At 37.0% G+C, this 25,426-nt stretch overlaps 1 protein-coding gene and 1 long non-coding RNA gene across 2 annotated transcripts; one reads left to right on the top strand and one right to left on the bottom strand.

Annotated features, from left to right (window-relative positions):
- Positions 1 to 10,508: 10,508 nt before the first annotated feature.
- LOC116737307 (uncharacterized) lies at positions 10,509 to 11,099 on the top strand. Its single transcript, XR_004342775.1, has 2 exons — positions 10,509 to 10,772; positions 10,843 to 11,099. It is a non-coding gene; the product is annotated as an uncharacterized LOC116737307 (long non-coding RNA).
- Positions 11,100 to 13,448: 2,349 nt separating this feature from the next.
- Positions 13,449 to 24,577, bottom strand: LOC116737315 (acetylcholinesterase-like). The gene is made up of 9 exons (XM_032590385.1): positions 24,280 to 24,577; positions 21,132 to 21,366; positions 20,349 to 20,481; positions 20,095 to 20,246; positions 16,241 to 16,427; positions 15,346 to 15,656; positions 14,240 to 14,449; positions 14,007 to 14,164; positions 13,449 to 13,741 (listed from the first exon to the last, which is right to left on the bottom strand). The coding sequence occupies exons 1-9, from the start codon at positions 24,560 to 24,562 to the stop codon at positions 13,653 to 13,655; spliced, it is 1,758 nt and encodes a 585-aa protein (XP_032446276.1). The 5' UTR covers positions 24,563 to 24,577; the 3' UTR covers positions 13,449 to 13,652.
- Between the last annotated feature and the right edge of the window lie 849 nt (positions 24,578 to 25,426).

Below are 25,426 nucleotides of genomic sequence, written 5' to 3' on the forward strand. Positions count from 1 at the left end.
TTCACCCCAACGTACAGGCACCAAGATGGAGGCAACAAGAAAGCCCACTCCTGCCCAGCGCCTCTCACAAGGGGCAACTCCAGGGTGGGAGAACATCCAACCCCTTTGAAGGAGACCGACTCCAGAACCAGAGCCATGCACTGCAGTGAGTCCGACTATTTCTAGCCGGAACCCATGGGCTCTTTTCGGGCTGAGCCCGGCCGGGCTCCATGGGTTAAAGCCCGGCCACCAGGGGCTCCCCAACGTGCCCCGCCCCCAGGCCTGGCTCCAGGGTGGGACCTCATGTAGGGGCGGGTACAACCACTGTTTCCAACGGTCGTATTCATCATAAGGGATCTTTGGGCTGCACTTGGTTCTGGTTCCTCACCTTGGACCTGTCTGCATTGGGTGGCCCAACCAGAGGCATGAAGCCCCGACAGCATAACTCCTAGGATCACTGGGACACTCAAACCCCCCCACCACGATAAGGTGGCAGCCCATGGAGGGGACGTGTAAATGTGTGTGTGTGTGTGTGTGTGTGTAAATATTAAGTAACCTATTAATTATGTAAGAAAGAGAGAAAATGAGAGAGAGGAAGAAAGTTGTTATTTAACACGAGGAAACGAGCACAATGTGGTGGGAAGCATATTCTGACTGTTGGTCCAGTTGTGAGGTGAAATGTATGTTTTAGTTTTTTTAGTCTTTTAGGCTCGAATAAAGTTTTTTAGGCCGTAATTTAACAGGTTGAACAGGAAATTAGGAGGAGAGAGAAGGGAAAGACATGCAGCAGATTCTCCAGGACTGGGAATTGAACCCAGGTTGACAAACCAAACCTAGAAGTAACATCAGAAATAAAACACTTTTTCTTTTAACCAGCTATAAAGCTGGTTAAAAGAAAAACTGGATTAGGCATTTCCTGCCCCTTTTTCTTCTCTTTTATACAAGCAGACAACACATAAGCTCAACAACACAAAAGCTTTATATTTATTACAAAATGTTCATCTAAGAATTGATTTCTTCCTGTAATGGAAATAATTTCTGATTAAGTTTTCTGTTTTCATACTTTCATGGATTGTTCTTCTTTTTACCTTTTCTACAGTTTTTCATGTTAAATTGCACTTTTTTGTTAAGTTTGTTAAACTATCTTGAATCTGTATTTCTAAATAAAGACTAACAGAAAGATCACAGTAACTTTTATTTCTGATAAAACCTGTTTTTTCCTTATAACAAACAAACCAGATATAACAAGTTTGAGCTTCTTCATGGTCCGGAGTATTAAATTATGATAACAATTATCATCTAATATTATGTACAGATTAACTCTAATCTTAATTTAACATCCTGGAACCTGAAGAATCCAAACCTGTTAAATCAGCTTTTTTATGTTTGGTATAAAAAGAAAAACAGGATTTATCAAAGAAAAAAGGTGAATGGACTGAACTTGTGTCGTGCCTTGCTAGTCATGTTGACCACTCAAAGCGCTTCACACTACAGTCACATTCACACACACACACATTTACACCCACATGCAGGTCGGGGGGCAACTTGCCGCTAAGTACCCCGCCCCGGGGCAGCTCAACATGTGGCTCAGGAAGCTGAAATCGAACTTACAACCTTCTGGTCATAAGACGACCACTCTACCACCGAGCCACAGCCGCCCTAAAAAAGCCACTGCATGATCCTTTTGCTAATCTTCTTTAAAATACAGATTTAAACAGAATAACGAGCTACAATTCAGTGCAATTTAATATAAAAAGTGAGTAGAAAAGGTAAACTAAAGGACAAACCATAAAAGCACAAGTACAGTGAAAATAAACAGAAATTATTACTATTAAAAGAAGAAATTTTAATTCTTAAATCAATACGTTGCTATAAATATTGAGCCTAGTTGCGGCACTGAGCCGCCTGACACTAAACCAGCGAAGGGAAAAGGGCTAACGTTCGGCTAATTCAATTCATTTTACAAGTTTAACAATAATACTGGACATGGTTGGAGTTTCTTAAAGTGTTTTGGGGGCAATTTACAGTGACCAACTGACCTGACCTACATGTTTTAGGAGATGTGGGGGGGAAACCGGAGCACCCGGAGAAAACCCACGCAAACACGGGGAGACCATGCAAACTCCACACAGATGGTCTCTGTGAAGACGCAGCGCTAACCGCTGCACCACCGTGCTGCCCACGTTTTTTCCAATCGGGTCGGGAAGGGATCTATTTTCTAGTTAGTCGATGGGGAAAAAACTTCATGGTTTTTAAATTTCCTCTTGACGGAGCGTGGCATGGCGCCCCGTTCACAGACCTCTCACGTCTTTCTCCTCTAAATATCCAAATCAAGAACATTAAACATGTTCTTGATCGTCTTCAATCTTTTGGCTTTTTTTTGGCTTTTTCAATCGCAGAATGTTTTGGACTTTTTTCCAAATTGAAAATTTTGATTTTTTCTTTTTACCATCCTGCAGGGTTTTAGTATCTGGATTGTTTAAATCCTCCAGGATGGTTTCTCCAGCGATCTCAGTCTCTCCTGTGGATTCTGGATCCGTGGAACAACCTGATAATGTTTTTTCTGAGAGTTCCTCCTCCGAAGAAACCTCTGGACTGAAGACTTTAACCGGGTTGACTTGGTTCTGTGAGTCTTTCTCCTCTTTGAAAACTGGGATGTGTTTTTGATGGAGATCTTCTTCCTCAGCTGTCACAGTGTCGGGCAGCAGTACATCCTCTCTTGCTCCGTCCAAATCATTTATCGTACAACTCATCTCCTGCTGGTATTTTGCTGCTTCCTGTTTTAATGCAGTGACATCCGTTTCATACAGCCGGTTTAACTCCAGGTACAAACTCTTAACCTTCTCCAACTCAGCCTGGACACTCCTTTCCTTGTCTTGAAGGAATTTAATCTCAGTTGTTGTTTTATCTTGGAGGACGGCAAACTCAGCTCTCATATTGTCTAGACGCGCCATGTCCTCCTCTGATTTCTCCAGCTGAGCTTTTCTCTCCTGCTGGTACGTTTCAGCCTGCTGCTGGATATCCATAATGTCTCTTTCATATTTACATTTTAGCTCCTCGTAGAAGACGTTAACCTGATCCAGTTCATTTATCAGCTGCTTCTCTCTCTTTTGCAGAACTGTGATTTCTCTGGACATGTTTTGATAGAGCTCCTCCTTCTCAGCTCTCAGGTTGTCTAAACGAGCCTTGTCCTCCTCTGATTTCTCCAGATGATCTTTTCGCTCCTGATTTATCTGCAGCTGAAGGTTTTCTACTTGTTGTTGCAGCTCACAATTGTTTCTTTCATGCATAACCTTCTCTTTCTTTTCTCTGTTTGAAAGAGCAGTTTCCTCCTGGTTTATCTTGTGCTGGTATTTTTCACGGTGCTGCTGTATATCCATAATGCCTCTTTCATATTTACATTTTAGCTCTTCGTAGAAGAAGTTAAACTGGTCCAGTTTTATCATCTGCTTCTCTCTCTTTTGCAGAACTGTGATTTCTCTGGACATTTTATGAAAGAGCTCCATCTTCTCAGCTCTCAGATTGTTAATAAGCTGCAGATTTTCCTTCGTTCTTTCCATGTTAGCGTCTTTCTCATCTGTCGCCTCCTGCCGACATCTTTCCAAGTCTTGCTTTAGTGAAGAAACTTCGCTTTCATATTTGCAGGTCAGTTCATTATATGAACGTTTGATCAGATTTAATTCGTCCTGCAAAAGTTTCTCGCCGTCTTGCAGGAATGAAATCTTTTGGGACATTTCTTTAAACATGTCGTCCTTCTCAGCTCTCAAGTTCTCCAGCAGTCGTTGTTCCTCACTCAGCCTCGCTTCATAAAGCTTCTGTGTCTCGGCCTCCTGCCTCAGCAGAGCATCGGCTGCTTCATACTCAGAGCGCAGTTCCTCGTAGGAAGTCTGGAGTTTGTCCAGATCTTCTTGGAGTCCCTGACTTTTCTTCCTCTCAGCCTGTATTTCAGCCACAAATGCTTCCTGGCTGAGGAGGTGGGCCACCTTTAACTCCTCCAAGTCTTGTTGCAAGTTCTTCTTCTTCATGTACTTCACGTTGTTGTGAACCTTGGAAGCAATGACCGCAGCGTTACGGACTGCTGGATCACTGAACTTCTCTACTCTCTCAAGTTCCCTCTTTGCGTCTTTGGCCTGGTTGATAAAAGTTTCTTTGAGAGCTTTTTGCTTTTTTAACTGGAGTTTGGTCTCTTCCAGCTCGGCCTCCAGGTGGGACAGTTTCTGGTTGTCTTCAAACCTCCCGGCTCTCTCCATTTCCAGAAGGTAACTCAGCCTGTGGATTTCCCCGTGTAAGGCATTCGGGTGTGCAGGAGGGAACCTGCCTTGGGGGTTTTGCTGGCCTCCCCTTCTCGCGTGGGGTCCCATCATCCCACTGTGGTATCTCGGCGTATAATGAGACATTTTCTCCTAAATACAATCAGTAAAATCCTCGATTGGTAAACTACCGGAAAGAGCTTTGCGTCTGAACTGGTCAGTGATATTGCAAGCAATGAAAAATATGCAGAATTGTGTTGCATACAATCCTACAGTTGATGACATCACAGACTGAATCGCCAGTGACATCACAGAATCTTCCTTTGCTGGTGGAGTGACATAATTCCACCACCAAATATCTTCCTCTTTATTCTTGTTTACATTCAAAATAGTCCATGATTCAGTCGTTTTTATCCCAAATATCAGGGCATCAAACTCATTTCCATTTTGGGCCAAAATCTGAATGTTCATAAAGTTCCTGTTGCGCCGGATCGTATTGATAAAAACCAATTCAATTGTTAAAAGTGTTCCTTAAAATAACATGATATTGAACATCTTTTCACACTAATCAGTCCATCCAGGATTGTTTTTGTGGTTTTCTGCCATCAACATCACAGATTTCGTGGCACTAATTTAGAAATATTCGTAAGGAATTTTTACGATATTTGCTCTAATATATGATGTTAAATGTGACCTTTTATTAATCGCTCTATCGGTCATGGACTATAACTTGACATCAGGTCAGGCTGAGACAGCGGTCACTTGAACCAAAATGTTTTTGGTCAATTTTGAGAAAAAATGTTGATAAACTCAGAAAAATGTGGGGATCTGTTGATTTCTGTGTGAATTTTCGGTTATTTGTGAAAAACTGGAGGGGCCTATTGCTGTAATTTGGAGTCTCGAGGGCCACATAGAAAGCTATGGCGGGCCAGATTTGGCCCTCGGGCCTTGAGTTTGACATTCTTGCCATATATGATAATTTGGAGAACTTTTTTCAATATCTATACTTTGGAAAGTTAATTTTGCTTGTTTAGTCAAACATTTATTTTCTTTTGTACAGAGGAAAAAGAGAGTGGGAAAGAAAATGTATAATAAATAGATGTAAACAACATGACAAAGTAAAAGATAAAAACTATAACTATTGATTTCTAAATCTTGTTGAAAGTTGAGTCGGATTGATTAAACCTCGTTTTTAATATCAGGCTTAAGACTCAAAAATTGTAAATGAGTAATAATTGTAATGTACTAGTATTGTTGTGGCTTGTTTATTGTTGCCATAGCAACTGCCTACCAAGATGGCTGTCAGTTAAAACAAAGAAAGTTGTAATCTATATTTTCAGTTTGTTTTTGTTAGCTTTTTAAAGGCACCATGTAGTTCTTATTATAAATAGTTTTTCTCCATTAATTCCCGTTTTTACTTTTATCTAACCAGAAATTTTTATCAGCAGAAATGTTTCAGTGTTTGTTATTTGTTACCTGTGTTACCTCCTGAAAATGGCGTTAGCTACAGTTTATTAGCTCTAGCTAGCTTAGTGAACAAGCAGATCACCAGCTAATCACGTTAGCATGTTTCAGTAGATATCTTGTGTCTAACGGTTCATGGAAAGTTTGAGGAGTTTAGCTGAAACCAAACGTTTTGTGTTTCGAGAAACTCCTGCAACATTAGCCATGACTTATTATGTTTTGTTTATAGATTATAATCCACTATAATCTACCTGCTTTGTCGGGCCAGCTAGGTGAAAAATATAACAAAGATATACAATTTCTGAGGTAAATATTAGTTTGTTCGTGTCACAGAACAAAACTTAGTAATTACAGCATTTAAACCTGATTGAAGTCATTGGGTTTGTCTTTTTCTGCCAGGGTATGTAAACTTCTGAACTTCACACTTCGCTGGTAAAGAAGAAGCTTGTTCAGGTCGGAGGACCCAGGAAGCAATCGTCTTTCGAAAGGTGAGCTGCAGGAAAGCTGAGGAGGTTTTGGTACCTGAATAGGACGCCCCGCCCCCCGTCACGGTTGCTTAGAGACGGTTGCTATGCAGCCACGGTGAGCTGCTATCAACCCGCGTCTTTTAACACTAGGACTACCAGGATTTTGAGAAATTCCTATCTCTACCAAGAGGGGCCAAATTGGGTATCTTCCTAGAACTACCGAGAGAGGGCCAAACTGGGTTATTAGCATCCAAATGTGGCCAAACTGACGACTCTGAATGGTCTAATTAGCATCCATGTAGATGAGCAGGGGGGAGGAGAGCCAAACTCACTACATCACCTTTCACGCTGATTGTCCTTGGAACAGGATAGTAATGGCCTTATTTACATAACAAAGGCGCCTCTTCACACCCTCTCTTGGAGGGCCAAACTGGTACCTGGACGAAGATTCCCATTTTGGGAATCTTTGGTAGTTCTAGTGTTAACACTAGAACTGTGCTAGAGAAAGGTCTGCAGTGGTTAACAAAGCAACAGCCCTGTATGTTCACATTCAAACTCACAGCTGGTTAATAAGCAAATTGACAAAAAGTTTCTCTTAAATTTAAAACTGCCTTAAGCAATTTTTCTAATGGACATCCTCGACTTGTTTTCATTTGCAATCATCTGTCTTGTGCCCTTGGTATGTGTTTATGATCATTATAAATGCAAGATCTGGGAAATTCTAAAAAATTGTGAGTTGCATGTTAAATATGAAGTGTGCACTTGAGATACATTCATAAACGATGACAAGGCCAGCGTAATCCAAATATGAATGGTCATTTTAACAATTAAACACACTTTTATTTGCATTAATATTAGATAATTAAGGCCAGAAAATACATCTGACTGAGGTTTCCTTGTAAATCAGTTTTTTTTATTAAAATGGCTATAAAAAATCTCTTGTAGATTTAGTACATTCTGTCTCTCTTGTCACAACAGGCACACTCAGAAGCTAAACTTCTGTTATTCATTCAGTTTTACTGTAGGATTTATGGTTGATTTAAATCCTGTAACTGTAGGGTTTAAATTAACTTAGAAAACAGTTTTACAAGTGTTTTACTTTTACTAATGGAAAAGTACTTGTATTAAAAGTACGTAGAACATGTAAAACACACTTTTACTACTTGGCTTTTAACATAGCATGAGCCTGACACCGTCTGCTTCACTTAGTCTGACTTTTATATATGCTGGTGTTTTCAGGATTCAACATTTTATCTTTGCCCTGTTTTTAATTGTGCAGCACTTTGATCATCGTTGTGTTGTTTAGGACTGTGTAAATAAACATGTTATTGTATGTTATGTTTCGCTATGTTATGGTAAGGCTGAAGGTCTACTAATGTTACACCATCAACCTCCTTTGCTTTAACTGCTTCTCTTAAAATCTGTCAGGTCTTACGGTTACAAACCTGGTTAGAGAGATGTCGGTGTCAGATCCAAAGGAAATGAAACAGTGAAACAAATAATTCCCAAAACTCTAAGTGGGTCCTTATTAGGGCTTGGAGTTCTTCCATTTTGTTTGCCAATGATGATGATTGTCCTATATGATTAATGAAAGACATGGGTTGAACTCCCTCTTTCTCTGTCTTCTCTTAACTACTGATCTGCATCCATGATTTCACATCATCTGGGATTTGTTGCTATAGTTAAGGTATTATTTGAGCTATTGGGATGTTAATAATCTGCTCCCTGTTGTTAAAACAAACAAAAGCAAAATAAGAAAAAAGCCACCTTGTTACTTTGGTTGAGAATCATAACAACTGTCCAAAAAGTAAAAACTTAGCAGCTAAAAACCTTCCAGCTGCACAGCACCAGATTCCAGAGGGAATCATTATTAAAAGAAATAAATAAAATAAAGAAATAAAAAAGTTCTTAGCCAGAAAATGAGGAAACAAAGTTTTTAAAAAGAATAAACTAAGATGGAAATAACAGGCGTACTCCAACATGCTGCCACCTTGACTGGCACAATTCTAAAATTGTAATTAGGTTACATCCGACTTTCAAACTTTCAAATGTAGTCAGATGTTATTTAGGACCAACTGCAGTTTAAGATCCTCCATATTTTAAATATTGTTCCTTTGAAACCATAATCTAATACTTTTCCAAATGTGATAATTTAAACTTAGAAGCAGGTGGTCATTTTTATCCTAGGTCTTCCAGCTATGATGCCTTGAATAGCTAACTACACACAGTAGGTAGGCAATGTTGATACATTTCAATAAATGCACATATTTTGGGGTAATAACGTTTTATTCAACTAGGTGAATTTATTTAATATGTATGGAGAATTTTTATCCATTTGCTTCAAAACCTTATATTTCAGTCCTCTTTATAAATGAAAAAAAAAATCCCCTTAAACAAGGAACTTCCATGCGTTTGATGTCTGTGCTTTTTTCTGTCTGACTTCCACTTCTTGCATCTTCTTTCCATATTAACAGTCAAGCTATCTGTGTGAGCTGCTCCCCAGGGAAAGTGTGGTTCTTTAACAGCCGATGCTTTCAAAGTTAAAAATAGTGCAAACGAAAAGGTTATCCAATTAAAAGTAATTGCCAGAAAAGAGAAATGAATACTCTGTTTGTCCATTATTTATTAATAAATAACACCAACAAGAAGCCCAGGGAGTCTGTTGTTGCATCAGTCAGAGGTAATTCCTGTCCCTCAAACTGTTGCCTCACACTCCTTTTTCAAATCTCTCTTTTGTTTTGTTTTTAGCAGACAAATCATCACCTTAAAAGAATTTTTTTTTTACCTTTTAAGAACAGGCTGAATAAAGTTGGATAATGGGACTTTTGAAAACACTTTCTAGAAAAGCAATTAGATAAAACATCATCAATAATTAAAGATTAAATATATGGTTAAATTAGTGAAATAAAACAGCTTGTATAGGATCAACTCATTTAATATTAAAGCCAATTTCTGTAAATGATAGGTCTCTATATCTGTTGGTCGGTCGACAGGTGCTGTTGTGTCAAACATCATCAAAAGTTTGTAAAAATGTAGAAATATGAAAATCACTCACAACAGACACGAGGCCAAAACAAGATTGCCCATTCTTCGCCTATTCTACTTACATTTTAATCTTTTTATTAAATGTTTTCCATTGTTCTTGTTAAATATCAAAATTTTATGTTCTCATCTTACCCTGTAACTGCTTCTCTGTCTTCATTTTTTTATGACTGCTCCCCTTCTCTACCCTGATACGACGTATGTTACTCTTCCACATCCTTGTTTTCTTGATTTCTTCTGTTTTCAAATCTCTCCCATCTGTCACTCATCCCTCTATCTGCCTTTTTCTTTTCCCCTTTATTGGTTCATCCACATTCCTCCCTGTCTCAGATGTCTGTTTTTTATGGCTTGTCTCCACACCACCAGGTTGAGATTTACATAGGAAGCCGTAGGAAAGTGAGCGGACAGGCCAAGTCTGCCATTCACCCCGATTTGCTGTCAAGGACTTGACTGATGTCTATTCAAGATGATGGAGCGGGGTTGACATGATCCAAGAGGGCATCTGAAAGGCAAGATATGTGCAAGGTCATGGAGTCAGAGGACTTCATGCCTTTATCACTTTGCACCAGACGCCTGCATTTGGCTTGCATGTCCTATAAACAGGTAAAAGGCAGAGTCAAGTAAAAATAGAGAGAAATTGAGAAATACAACTTGTACATGTGCTATTTACAGCATGTTTTATTCATGTCATTTAGAAGCGTGAAAAGGTTGGAAAGTCATGCTTTCAGGAAGATTATACTCTTTCTAGTCCAAGCCTCTTTGAGTAAGAAGCTGGGTTGAAAGTGCTGAATCTAGGAGCATCTGAGAACAGAAAATCACCACATTACAAAAATGGCACCTACCTGATATTAGAGCTGCTATGTACACACTGCACACACAGTATTTTTTAAGAACATGTTGCCACTTCAGCAGCCTTAATAAAGCTGCCAACTTCAACACATGAGTTCTGCTCTCAGCATCTTGGACAGCCCTCACTCAACCTTCTTAAGTGTAGGTATATGTGTGTGTTTGTAGGGGGGGGGTTGCGTGGGTGTGTGTGTGTGTGCATCACTGTTTGTATAATTGGATTTTTGTGCATATAATAGATCAAGTCATTTTTAAGAAGCTGTGGTAAGACCATGTACTTTGGAACATTGGAAAAACATTCAAACATTTTCAAATATTGTGTGAGAGCTGGCATTATACACTGAATTTAGACATTTGTTTGTTTTTGTGTCTATTTATGGTATTATCGATGGTAATAAACTCAATCAATTCCAGGGCAAAGCAGTTTATTCCCAGTATAACTAGTATATATGTAGCAGCATAAATGGTACGCTGCCACTTTAAGACCAATTTCAGCTGCTGCATATAAGCAGGCCTCTACCTGCCACAAGACTACTTGCGTCATGACGTCAACTCATTCTGCTTCCTTTGTTTGCTGAACTGTGCTGGGTAAGCGTGGCTGTTTCTTTGTTTGTCAGCTTTTATCGTAGCAATTAATGCAAGCTGGTCTGATCTGTTTAGCCTCCCTTGCTGCTCCTCCAACTCCTGGACCAATCTGTTCGGTTGTTTGTTTGTTGCCGGGAAGGTAAGCGCTAGCGTGGCTAGGTAACATCCACCTCATGTAAACAAAGCCTTTATGTAGTATTCTGTTACAGCTGCGCTCCATAGGCGAACTTGTGGATCTGTTTATCTGGCAGTGTGGTAATTTACAGGTAAGCAGCTACCGTAAGTTATAGTTTTTATCAGCAGTAGTATTAATAATCTACTTTATTTTTTAGCCTCCTGCTGAGTCCCTGACGACTATTATATTTGGATGTACACTCGCTGCTGTTTTGCCTACGATGAATTGTTTTAAAAGATTTGTATGAACTTTCCCCCGCTGCCGGGAGCATTGATGGCACTACGAACGGGATAAAAAGCAATATTGTAGTGCTATTGTATCACTGTTTTACTCGTATTGTTTCATTTTTTTGCCTTTCTTTTAGGGACTGAGGCTTCTGTGGTGGCGGTGGTGACCCCTGGTGGCGGTGTCTTGTCTCGTGTGTTTTGTTGGAACACCCCTTTTTTTGTGTGTGTGTTTGCCGTGTCTTTGTAGTGTCCAGGGTGATCCCTTTTCTTCACTGGATGTTGCCCCTTTCCTCACTACTCTCCCCCCACTGGTAAGCCTCAGTTTCCTTTGAAATTTAAACATTTTATAATCAACTTTATTAAAAAGGCATTCACTGTTTTAACCATTCAACTTCAGGTTATTGTTAATTTAAACAACCTATTAAAGTTTAATAAAATTTTTGTAGAACTGTCTGAATCTTGTCTCATTTCCTGTAGAACGTACCTGTGTCCTTATTACTATTCTATTTTCCTGGAGTTATTCCAGGTGGCGTTGTCGGTTTCCCCTATCGTAAACTTTAACATCTTACATTTGGGTTTCAAAATAAAGAAAATCCACCCCAGGTTGCCACAAATTGACGTTGTCGGCAGGATCTGCTGTGTAAAGTGAGACTTGATTCTTTAGCTGTTTCTTTTTTTTTTGGTTGTTGTGTTTTGTTGTTTTTTTTCCTGTTTGTGTAGTGGCGTTGTATTTTTTTTTTTGCGTTGGAAGAGAATTGTGTTGTGTGTACAGGCAAAACAGCAGCGAGCCTATCTAATCACAAAGGATCCAGGTCATGGAGGAGGAGGAGATCCAAGAAATGCGGGACTTGATTGCCCAATTGAAAGCAGACAACAAGCGATTACGACAGGAACAGTCACGCTCGGCCCCAGGTACTTCTACTGCCCCTTCTACTTCAAGCACATCTCAGAGTGCTTTGCCTGCCTTGGGTCCCCCTGTGTCAGAGAGGTTGGTGTTTGTGCCTCGTGACAGGAAATGTCCAATGTTCAGGGGAAGATCAGGAATAGGGTTAATGCAAAGTTAGCCTGCATTCGGTTTAAACCTGCTTTAGTTGCTGCTTCATTTTATTTAAATCTGGGATAGAAAAAAAACAGTGGTTTCGAAATCCTTACTGCTTATTTGAAATTTTTATCACATATTGGGAAAAAAAATCCTTTGAAGTAAAGAGAGTCAATGGTGCCTCAAACAAATAATGTTTTGCATTGCAATGGAGACAAACATAAGAACTACCTCAAGAAAATAATTTCTCTCCAGCTTTAATTCCCATACCTCTTAAACAGTCAATAATTCATTGTTCTACGACATAGAACTTTCTTGATATTTCAGAATATTTCTTTCATATACTCAACAATATTAAGTGTAATGTTTAAGTTTTCCAAAATCATGTGAACACAAATCAACTGAAAAAACAAATATAAATCAACTCGGATAATGTCACTCATTGGGTCCAAAACTGCATAACACAAATTTAAGCACAGTCATTTGTGTTACTTGTAGCCGGCTTCTGCAGCCAATAATGGAACTGATATCCCTTCGCTGTCTGAGAATAGTCAGTCTAAACTGTCAGCTTTCTAGAATGTCATTGTTGATCTACGATGCAGATAAAGATGCATTCACCCTCTTGGATGTTTTACCGTTTTCATGTGTTTACAGGATTTTAATACATGAGTTTTAATCTACTGATTCTGATCAGCAGACAATTTATTATTATTATTTTTTCTATGGACAATAGCACCTAAAATAGTAACGACAATAGAAGGGCAGCATATTCTTTGAGAAAGGTATTGCTTAAGAATCAAACATTGTGGACACAAACCTTTTTGTCACATTTGTTAGACACTGAGTCAGCTTTCATGTTTGAGGTTAGTTCAGATGACCAGAGTTGTGTCTGTTTGCTACAAGATTGAATAGTATAGGGTTAGAGCCAGTAAGCTCGAACCCTTGAGTTTTAATTTCTTGAAACTCAGAAATTGACATGAAGTAATTACTCTGCATTTATACAATATCTGAAAACCCTGAGGATGATGTAATAGTTTTGTAAGCTTTTGATGGGTTAATAATAAAAGTTCTCATGTGACGTCACACTTCAGTGAACTTTGTAACTGATGGCCATCTTTGTAGGCAGTTGTTATAGCAATAATAAATAAACTACAAGCTTAGCTGTTGCTATTTCCCCATTGTCACATTTGTATTTAATAATAATGTGTTAAAAAGGACAAGAAAGAATGGGTGACTTCTTGTGTGTCTATAACAAATTTAAAAAAACAGTCAAGGGCACACAGCATAAACTTGTTTTAATGATAAACCACTTTATAAACCATTTCTAATCAGCATAGGAAGCAAGTTATTCAAACAGTGTAAAAAAAATATATTTTTTGCACAAACATTCTAAAAGCCTTTTTTCAAACTATGCTTTTCAGTGACACCTTTAAGTAAAACAGGCTATAGGGCCCGAGGAACATCATATAGCCTTCAGGTGGTGCTCTGATAATATTTGACATATTTTAAAAACGCAAGCACCCACCTGTTACACATTAGACATTAAACACATGAACTAAACAGAGAGCAGGAGCTCGGTTAATGGGTTAAACTGATAACTAACAAAATAAGAGGGAACACCCAATTGTGGTGAACAATCCCACTTGAAGTGCACTGCGGCTTGGAATCTGTGAAAGACAAAGAGCAAAGAGATTGTGTGTGGGATTAAGTAATCTTTCACAAGGAATAGCTTCAGTTGCAAGCTTTAATTTCCTCTATGAGCTGAATTTTTGTTTAAAAAATTAGAGCAAACCAAAATGGCGAATCTCAACAGGTAAAACATCTCTTTTCGAGATATGAACAAAAACTTTCCAACTAGAGATGCTTTATATGAAACCTAACGTGTACATTTGTGTCAGACTGTATAGATTGACTTGTTAGTGTGTGTCTCACCTGACATGTTCTGTAATTTAGGCAGGAAAGTCTGCCACAAATAACACTCTTTAGCTTTTAAATTCTTCTTTACTCCTCTGCTATCGTCATTCAAAATGACATACACCTGACTTTTAGCATTAAACGATGGCCAATCACCTCCGTTAAACCCTGGATTTCTGAAAAGGTAAAACAAAAAAGTTTTTAGGTTCTCACAATCCCTGCATGACTGACTGAAAATCTGTTTAGCCTACCCAGTCCGGGCAAAGTCACCAAAGTGCTGCATAATCCTCTTGGACACAGTCATTTCATCCCACGTGAACTTACGGGACTCATTCAGAGTATTTCCAAATACATAGTCTATCTCGTAGCCATGCATAACACCCGCCCATTTTGGCCAGGGATTTGGGGATGACATTTGGTCAAAAAAATACAAAAAGGTCTTACCGCCACGTTCTGCATACCTAAAAAAATAATGAAAAGTCAATGGCCTAAAGAAAGGTATGTTAATAACTGCTTAAAAGTTATTTTCAAAAGGCATTTCTATTCTGAAAAACAAGCCTCATCGAAATGCACATTTAGATTTGTTGAATATGACTGTATGTGTTTGAGATTTTATGTGATGGACTTACACAACAAGTACATAATTTTGAAGTGTAGGGAAAATGATGTTGTTTTTTTTTATTATTTTATAAAGTTAACCTGTGTTTGGTTCTCATTTCAATTCAAAAATACTTTAATCCCAAAGTGAAATTAAGTAAGTTCTATAAATAGTTCTATAAAGTTTTTTGGTATTGCTCGCGTTCTCACTAAAACCAGGAAGATAGAGCACATAACACCAGTTTTAAAGTCCCTCCACTGGCTCCCTGTAGCTCAAAGAATAGACTTTAAAATACTGTTGTTAGTTTATAAATCACTGAACGGCTTAGCACCACAATACATTAAAGATCTGCTTTTATTGTATCAACCTTCCAGACCTCTCAGGTCTTCCGGTTCTGGTCTGCTCTGCATCCCCAGAACCAGAACCAAACGAGGAGAAGCAGCTTTCAGCATCTATGCACCACAAATTTGGAACAAACTTCCAGAAAACTGTAAAACAGCTGAAACACTGACTTCTTTTAAATCTCAACTAAAAACCCACCTGTTTAGAATTGTATTTGAAACGTAATCAATTATGGAACTTGATTTGTGTTTCTGTGTTTGTAATGATGTAAAGCACTTTGAAATGTCTTGCTGCTGAAATGTGCTATACAAATAAAATTTGATTGATTGATTGAAGGATCAAACATATGTAGACCACAGTTAGAACAGAGGATGGTTTTTCTATATAAAAGCATTTATCACTTAACCTGGAACTTACCGAGTAGCAAAGTCCATTACAGGACAATTGAACAGCACATCTCCAACCATCCTCCCCATTTGATCACGGTTGGTCTTTGTATTGTTTTCATCTTGCCAATCAGTGTAGTGAGAAATAACGGTTTGTTTAACAATCGCACTTGAATTTTTCATTACTAGTGGTAAACCTTCCATAAAGTTCCTCCTGGTGATGAAACTTTCACCCTGGCGAGTGAAACCAGGCATTCCATAAAAAAGAAAGTAGGTTCCTTCATCTTTATTCAAGCCTATCAACAGTTCTTTTTTGGGAAGAGTAGAGCTGTTTAGCAACGTCTGCAGAAGAAAAAAGACATGATTAAAATAATTATGTTGGACCCATCCTCAATTAAAAAATGTCTTGATCTTAGGTATTCATTGACAAGTCAAGCTTTTGTGTTACACTAAGACCAGTTTAGAAATTATGTTGAATTGCATTGTTTATTGGCAACGAATGTCACTTTCCTAGTGAGTAGAACATTAACAGGCAATAACCACACAACTACTGATTTAACATGAGCAAAATATTGTCTGTCCATATCCAACTTAAGATATTTCTGGGACCACAAGTTTACAGTGCCATACGGTGGAAAACCTACAGGAATTTACCATAAAATCTTAATATTAAAAAGATAAGTTTTTTCTTTAAGTATGTACTGGAGTTAAAAGATTTCCATTTCCCTTTGAAAGAGAGGAGAGAATTAGAGATCCTTGGTCACTGAGACAAGGTTTGCTGTTGTTGTTTAGTGAGAAGTTTTTTTTTTCAAAATGGTAATTTAACAAAGTATTCAATATAATTCAAATATTGCAAGTAATATGTCAAACATTTACAATTCTTCCCTTTTTGAAGAAATCTCTTATACAAACACGTAGAGACTTACTTCTATATCAGATGGTATGACGTCTCCATCAATATGTGGGACAAATGGCATGGACAAAACTGAAGGCGGAACAAGATTTTCAAATTGCTTGAGTGACATCTTTTCAGGATCAGCATTCAGCAAACAATACTCCAGACGAGCAGGATCATCCACGGGGCAGTCTATCAATTTTGCTAGTTTTAAGGATCTGTTTGTTGGGAAAGAAGTTCAATAAAGCAACTAGTTAGCACCAAAGAGGAATGACAGTACTATGTAACGTAAATAATACTGAACATTTATAAAAAAGAAATAAAAAAGATGGGACAAAAGCTAGAATGAAAAATATAAGTTCTGGGTTTTGGGATGTTGGTTGTCTTGGTGGTTTTTTTTGGATTTATAGTTTTGATTTGTTTTGTGTGTTTTGTGTTTGCTATTGTTTATTTTGACTGATCTTGTGCTTTAGATCAGTCTGTCCTTGGTTAATTTAGTTAGATCATGTTTATTTTTTATTTCTTGTGCTTAGATTAGAATGTATTTGCATTCTCACTTATTAATAAGATCGTGTTGTTCTTTATTATGGACAAATATTACTATTTGTAGATTTCATGTGTAATGCAGCAGTTTGACACTTTGATGATTAATGGAAATGGTGTGCATAGTGAGTGAAGTGCCAATCTGAACAAGGTGGCTGTTAATCAGTGAGAATGCATTACGGCATTAGTGCCTTCTCATTTATTAAGTTCCTGTTTCTCTTTCTTATACAACTGGTACATTTTACTACATTTAACTACTTCTACTAACTAATTTTGCTAATTCATATATCAAAGCATTCTGCTTCTTCTGGAGAGACATGCTATATCTTTTGCTGTACTTTTTGAAATATTTTCACTTTTGTGCAAATTTCAGCCCCATTGAAATACATTGAAATTCTTCAAAATTCTGCTAAAATCATCTGCTTTTTCACAGCTTACTACTTCTGCCTACTTCAACATATAAACTTCATTCAACTTTAAACAAGTTACAAGACACCAAATTATCTTCAAATGTCTCAAACATTATTGGACGTTTTTTGAACTTTTCATGCTTGTTGACAAACAAAATGATGCTGTTCATACATATTTATCTGTACAGAAATAATTTATGCATCATGTACATGCATGTCTACTTTAAGGAACTATGACTATTATTGCTACAGGTCTTACAGTTTTCTGTCAAACTCTTCTGGAGCACAGACATTACAGCTTCTCCTATTTCTTCAATGTGTTTCTCTCTTGTGCTCTGTTTCTATCTTTGTCTCCCCTTACAAAAAAATCCTTTTTCCTATGAAATTCACATGGGGTCACATGTGGTTCCCATTTTCCACATGTGATAACGTATTTTGTTCATGTGATCCACGGTTTATTCAAAATGCGATCACATATTTCTCACATATGCAGCACATATGATCATATTTTTTTCCATGTAAAGATTGGGTGATTGTATTGAATATGTAATAAAAAATCTCATTACTTTTACATGTAAAAATCCCACCTGAAAATCACGTACCATATAAAAAATGCACATGTGGTTCGCACAAATTCTCACGTTTACATGTGATTTTGGAATACTTTGTGGTAAAAACCCATGTGATTTCCATGTTTTCACATGTGCATCACATTTATATCACATATTTCCACATGTAGAAATGTGTGTATCACATGTGATCACATGGGAATCACATGTGATTTTACCATGAAACGTTCCAAAATCACTTGTAAACATGTGCTTTCACATGTGATTCACAACAGTCACACATCATTCACATGTGAAAAGTTGTGTCAACCACATGTGCAGTTTTCATGTGGCACATGTGATTTTCATGGGATTCTTTTGTAAGGGTCAGCATTCTTCTTGTCTTCCTTTTGTCAGATGCCTTCTGTTTTTACTGGTTTTACTGTCTACAAAAGTCTTCTGCAAACTTTCATCAATTTTAGCAATTCATATATCAAAATGTTCTGCTTCTTTTGCTGAATAACTACAGTATATCTTTTACTAAATTTTACAATTGAACTTTTTCAACTATTTCAGGTTGCATAGAAACTTCTGCTTGAACTTTTTCAAATATTTCAGGTTGCATAGAAACTTCTGCTTCTGATGACTTATGCTATATCTTTTGCTGAACTTTACTATTTAGCAGAATATTTCTGCCATGCATAACTGTAGCTTTCTTCTGCTTTTTTCCTAAATCTTTTGCTTTGTTATGCTCTTTATTGTATATTCTGCAGATTTGCATTCTTATGGCTGTTTCGCTAGGAGCAGCAATTTTTCTAGTTCTAATTCAATATTTGAATTAATTCAATATATGGGCACAGAGTTGCACATTTACATCTACATAACGTGACAAAAAAAGAAAATATCCTATTTACATCCAATTGAGGTCTCCCATATTTTTTTTTAAAGTGGGTTACACTATTTTTGGAAATAAAGTGGTTCAATTTCATAATTTAGCTTTAAACAATATAAGATTAAAATCATAAAAATTGGGTTTGATCCTCTTCAAGTTAAATGACACTGAATTGAGCAATTTTTCAGTGCACGTAGGTAAGCTTTTATTTAAGACTACAAATCTAACAGTAATTGGTGGAGAAAGAATGTTATCCTGGGGTGTTTCTTAAAGTTAAAAGATAACTAAAAGAAGCAATTATTTCACTTAATATTAATGTTAGTCAGTCAGTTTAGAGTGCGGCCATGCAATTTTTTCCTGATATGAAAAAGTTATGGCTTTATGTCCCTCACCTCATTTTCTCCCTCTCTGTTTGTCCTGTTTGTTGCAAAAAATAACATGATGGATGTTTTTACTTCTGCAAATGTGCCTGTAGTATTTATCTTAGTTGTATCTATTTTAGTATTACTAATGATTATTTATTTATTTTTAAAAATTCAGCTGATCATTATATAAAAAAAACAAACAACCCATGTATTTATCTTGTGTTGCTAGTAACAGAAGCTAGCACGTCTTTTCCTACCCCAATCAGAATATCCATATATGGTAAGGGTATGGTACGGCTTTGATCAACTTATCTTAGTTTAGATTCAAATTTTAGATATGTGTTCATTGTAATTGTTGATGTTTATTTGTAGTTGCATCTCAATCATTAAATCTGATTGAGATGCTGTGGCAGGATTTTAAATGTCACTGATGCTTGGAAGGTAAATGGCTAATGGAAATCTTGTTACACTTATAGGTGGCACAACCATTTATTTTTATTATATCAAGCAGGAATTACTTTTTCACATAAAACTAGGTTGGGTTGGATTATTAATTGAAATCAACATTTGAAAACAGTTTTTTTATATTTCCTAAGGTCATATTTGATATTACAAATAGTTTAGTGATCTATGAAGTGCAGTAAAAAAGCCAAAAGAGAAGAAAGCTCTGTCTATTTCAAGACACTGTATTTCGTACACAAAATGATAGTTTTCTGACAATGTGAGTGGATATTTGGAATCAAAAAGAAAGCTTGATGTGAATGTAATCCTTTATTTTTTATTTCTAGGTTGCCTTCAGTACCAGGTGTCAGAACTGCCAGAACATGTTCAAAACATGTTCATGTTCAAACTTCAGTATCAAATATTTTTTACTATATGGCTATAAGATATTTTGAAAGCTAATTATCATCCATACATCCATTTCTTAACACCCGTGTCCCTAGTGAGTTCGGGAAGGGTGCCGGTGCCTCCCTCCAGCTAACGTTTTGGATGAGAGGTGGGGTACACCCTGGACAGGTTGCCAGTTTGTCGCAGGATAATTATCATACTTCAGAAAAAAAAAAAAACAATTAAATAATCTACACAGAATATCCAGGAACAACTAGCTCAATACTAAGCACACATACCTGTCATATATCTCAGTTTTATTTGCTATGGCCCATGCTGCATTAGGGGAGCCGCTCTGCATCACAGCCCTTTGAAAGAGGCCCTGGCTGCCTGGAGAAAGCAGGTGGAACCCCACAGATGCTGCTCCAGCACTCTCCCCAAATAGTGTTATCTGGAAGCAAAAGTAAAGGCCAGTGCATTTACATTAATTCATTCATGGTCCATACAATATTACTTTCTGATTTTAGGAAAAATAAGGACAATATTATTTTACCTTTTTAGGATCACCTCCAAATGCAGCGATGTTATCGACCACCCATTTAAGTGCCAAACGCTGATCCAGTAGACCTTGATTTCCCTGGATGTTTGGGTTGTTAGGAATAGCCAGAAAGCCAAGTGGTCCCACTCTAAAAATCATGACCACAAGAAAAAAAAAAACATACTAAAAGCATTCACCATATGTCAGTGCTGTACTCAACATATTTAACTGTCGCTTCCACCTTATGTTAAAACTGACCATTGTTATCATTTTTGCAGATAAAGTGATGTAAAGGAAACGTTATAAAAAATAGCACTGATACTCTTTTTTTAATAAGCTGACTTTGGCAGTGTAGTATATTCAGATAGATAAACATCAACTAGTACATCTTGGGATTTTTTAGTGATTTCACTTCTTCTGGCTGTATGGAGTGAATATGAACATGTTTATATTAATGTTTCAAAGATGAATATTGAACTTGCTCTCCTAGTATTTGAGATAAACAGTTCAGTCAAACAGATGTATGAGATGCCTATTGTAGACTTTGTAACAGCGTTTCTCCAATCCTGGTCTTTTGTTCTCACTTTTAACTTCCATGTTCCAGATGACTCTCATGTCTGACCAAATGAGTCAGAAAAGAGTTGTAAAAACTTGATTCTGTTGACATAAACTTTGTCTTTGAAAACAATGAAAACTTGATGAAATGCTTTTGAGCAGAAACAGCCAAACATACAGAAAGCCGTGTCGCAAGAACTAGGATTGGGTACACTCGTGATTTCAATTGAAATATTTTCTCACCTGTAATTCATAGTTACCACAACAACCTTCTGAGCTTTACACAAGAAATGGCCTTGATAGACATCCAGGGTGGATGTTCCTGACATAAAGGAACCTCCATATATCCAGACTAATACAGGAACACTATCTTCCGGTTTGGGTGTGGGTGTCTTGAACAGAGGGGCCCAAATATTCAAGTACAGACAGTCCTCACTCACAGGGGTGTTTGGATTCCACATCTCTGCACCTTCAAACCCTGCAACAATATCACATTGTTATTAACAATAAAGTTTGATTACAGCCAGAGTAGTTGCAAGATTATAAAACCTTTGAGTCCATTGAATCCTTAGCCTTTATCACAAGCATTTCACAGATTAGATATGCTGAACTAGCTCTTAACTATTCTAATCTTAAGGTTAAAGTCTATTTAAAGTCTAAAGTCTATAATGTGCAAAGTTATGAATCACTCTATAATTTTTTTGATTATTGACAAGCTAGGAACAAGGCATGTGGTGGAAGAGAGCTTTTTACAAGTTTTCACAGTTGCAAATAATTCCTGTAGATTATTTGAATGTCTTTTAAAGCTTTTCATTGGACATCGGCTGCTTTTTCACTTATTTTCAGCACCAAAGTTTTTAGTTTAGTGTTGGGCTGTTCATCACTCAGTAGAAGGCTGATAATTATAATTATAGCTTTATAAAGTTCATTAGGATACGAATTTCAATCAGCACATAAGGCAAAAGTTCAGTAACTTTCCTCATGAACATGAGTATATTCCTGCTCAAAGTTGTCATGACAAAAACGTCCCCATAAATAATGACTGAAAGAATAAAATGTACAAACCAGTTGAAATTAGGAATATTTCTACCTTTAGCTAAAATGCATGTGACAAAATTGTTGGCATCCCTCTGTCCATAACAGAATACCCCTCAACTGTCATTTAAATAACTTGAAAACTACAATTATAATTAAAAAGGTAATAATAAATAAACATCTATTGAAAATTAACCAACAAAGATCAGACAATGCTTTTCAAATAAGGTTAAACTAAATCATTTTGAATAATAAACTAATGAACAGTCCTGGACAAAAATGATGGCACTTTTAGAAAAAAATTTAAAAAGTTCGAGCAGATAGAGATATGTTCAATAAAAGTGTGTCTTCTAATTAGTATTAAAGGTATCTTAAAGCTTGTAGTCAGTCAATGATGCTCCTGCGACTACAGCTGCACATAATTTATTTAGAAGTTTAAGGTACGCAGGACTTTAGTAAACTTCTCTGGCTGTGGCTGCAGGTGGAAACTGATGACAAACTGAAGGGAAGGATAATATGAATGGTAACCAAAGAGTGTCAATGATATGTTTGATTTGTTGAAATAATTTTAAAAAATGAAAGTATTATTTATGCAAAACATTTTTCGTTTGGACAGTCACTCTGTTTAGACAAATATATATACGAAACCACTTCAGATTAGGTCACTCCACTAAATCCTCCTGATGACAATGTCTTGTATGGGTAATATTTTTAATGCATCCTTATAGGACAGACTACCTAGTCCAGTCTTTACAAAGAGATCAAGCAGTTCCTGTAGAGAGATTATTTGTTTGCAAACACAGCGGATGCTCGCTCAGCTTGACTGCAGCAAGGGTCGGCCGGCCTTTAAAAGCTCACTGGTTGCCATGGTTACCCGCATTTATCTTGCTGTTATAACAATAGCCAGCATTTTGTCAGTGTACTACAACTCTTTATCACAGTGTGATAAAATGAATTATGCTACAACATTGACATTAGTGAATGAGATGAGTTCTAATGACCCATAAGCATTAAATTTAATAAATATTAGATTTAATAAATCAATAAACGACGAGACAAAATGGCCCAAACGACGGACATTACCCAATACCGACGTGTAATCAATTTGTTCACCGTAAGATCATCAGCAATCATATCTTGAGTCCCTCCAAATAAGATCAACATATAGGTAGTCAGCAATATCGAACCAAAACAGGGATTTCCTAAAATGTAATTTAATTTGAAAAAAAATACTCATATTTACCATGCAAAGGACAAATAAAATACAATAATTTCTTCCTAGTTTGGTCACATTGAGAGGGAAAACAAGAATGTTGCAGAATTTATCAAGGCAGGCGATAAACTAAGTCATCAGAAATTTAAAATGCAGTGAGTTGAATTGTTGCATTCAACCTGCGAATTGTAAATTATTTTATTAGCCTATTGTAGTATTTTTTAGCCTAATCAATGAGAAATTAACTATTGAAAGAAATCTCGGTTCTTTATGTAACATTAGAACCAGCTGAGTACTGGACCGGAGAGTCCTACCCAACTCTCCAGTCGTGTCAGTAATATGTCATGGTCAACAGTGTCAAGTGCTGCACTGAAGTACAACAGAACCAGAATTATGGTTCTTGCACAGTCTGTATTTATATGGATGTCATTGAACACTTTGACGTGGGCAGTCTCAGTACTGTGCTGAGCCCTGAAACCAAAGTTGTTGGTTGTCATTAGGAAGCTATTTCACTGTTTAAACATTACTTTTTCAGTAATTTTGCTGAAGAATGGGAGGTTGAAAATTTAAGTTATCAGTAAATGTATCATAATTTTTGTGAAGGTCTTTTTCATTAGTTGTTGCTTGAAATGATAATGTTGAGCCACAATTCCAAAACAATGTCTGATTTTCATTGGTTAATTTTTCCTAAAACTCTACTAATTTCAATTTTGTCCATTTCAAGTTATTTTAGTGACCATTGTGGGATTTTTGGTAATTAACATTTGACATTTCTCTTCCTATGTCCAGTGTTATAGCCAACAGTTTTGAATTACTGGTTTAAAGGACTTTTAAAGGGTTAGTTGATAATTGTGGTTTAAAGAAAGGCATTAACATTTAGGTCATTGCATTTTTCCTCCATTGAGAATTTCTGGCCACTTCAGTTTTGCTACCTCAGTTTTACAAATGTCCCCCACATCCACCTTGCAACAGCAGCAGATCATCTTTTTGTTGTTTTTTTACTATTGTTTTATTTTCCTAAATTTAGTCAATGCAAAGGACAGAACTTCCATCATATTAAGACAAGTTTTTTAATGATAAACAATATTTAGGTGAATTAAACATATTTTGAAATATCTTTATTTGTGTAGTATTGAATCATACCTGGAAACATTTCATCTCGCAGCTGGTAGCAGGAATTTGGTAAATCTTGGGCATTTTTCACATCATCCCATTTACTCACAGGCACTGGAGGACGGAATCTTAGGATAGAGCGAGGCACCCTTGCATACGGAATTCCACGAAATGCTTGAAGTTGACCGTCTAGCACATTAAAAACATTCCCTCGAACCTTTCCACTTACGGTGGTGATTATACGTTCATTTTCATTGGCAAATGATGTAGTCAGGATGAGAAGTAGCAGAAGCAAAGGCTGAAAGTCTGCCATGGGAAATCTAAGAAGGACAAAGCAAAGGAACAGATACCCATTATTATTCATTCAAGAACTAACACTTTTATTAAACAGTGATTTTACTTGATTTTATCCTCCTTGCTATTCAACTATATTCACTTCTTTCATTGTCTGTTTTTATGGGATCTTATTTTGTGTTCTGTTTAAATATCCATATCTCTCTATATCTAGTAGTTTTTATTTATTTATTTATATTTTATATATTCTTTCTGGCACATTTAGTCTATGTTTGTCATGTGAAATTTGTCACAAAAACATCACTTGAATCAAAACATACGCTTTTCACTTTAAATAGAAACTAACAGAGTTAGAGTATATTATGCTTTGAATCGCTTGTTGTGGAAAAAAACAAACATTACCAAGCACTGTGAGGACAAAAATGAATTAACTTCAACCAATTTTTTTTTGCTGTCTGGAAATTGAGCCGTTTCAAAAATCCCCATATCTCAAGTTACAATTAATAAAACTCCGCCATTACCTAGATTACCTATAGCAACCCCAGCCGAGCCCATTTTCTCACAACCCAAGCAGAACGCCAGTACCTTTAAACTTAGTCCACAGGGCAGGATTTTTGTTCCCGATTTTCCCCTTCTGACAACATGTTGGATTGTCTTGGCCCAATATCGCGTCTTGTGTGGTGTCCCTCTACTGCAAACCAGAACGCAGCTTTTTGACAGGTAAGCCAACCAGAAAGCATGATGAAATAAACACGGAGGGGAATCCCAGACAAAAAAATAACTGACATGGTGGAACTAGAGTCCGGTGGACATCAAAATTGGAGGACTGTCTGGTTGATATGTGGAAACACCGTGAGCCATGCAGCTGTACTATGGTACGCAC

Source organism: Xiphophorus hellerii, chromosome 18 (assembly GCF_003331165.1).
Source record: "Xiphophorus hellerii strain 12219 chromosome 18, Xiphophorus_hellerii-4.1, whole genome shotgun sequence".
Classification (NCBI taxonomy): Eukaryota; Metazoa; Chordata; class Actinopteri; order Cyprinodontiformes; family Poeciliidae; genus Xiphophorus; species Xiphophorus hellerii.

Bases quoted from the DNA above. Each gene is read 5' to 3' on its own strand.
- LOC116737315 (XM_032590385.1), bottom strand. From the start codon at position 24,562: ATGGCAGACTTTCAGCCTTTGCTTCTGCTACTTCTCATCCTGACTACA. The intron at 15,657-16,240 runs GTAAGTCTCTAC...TTTCTTCTGCAG, and splicing joins TCATACCATCTGATATAGAA to ACGTTGCTAAACAGCTCTAC. The intron at 13,742-14,006 runs GTGAGACACACA...TGTCTTTCACAG, and splicing joins TAAATTACAGAACATGTCAG to ATTCCAAGCCGCAGTGCACT.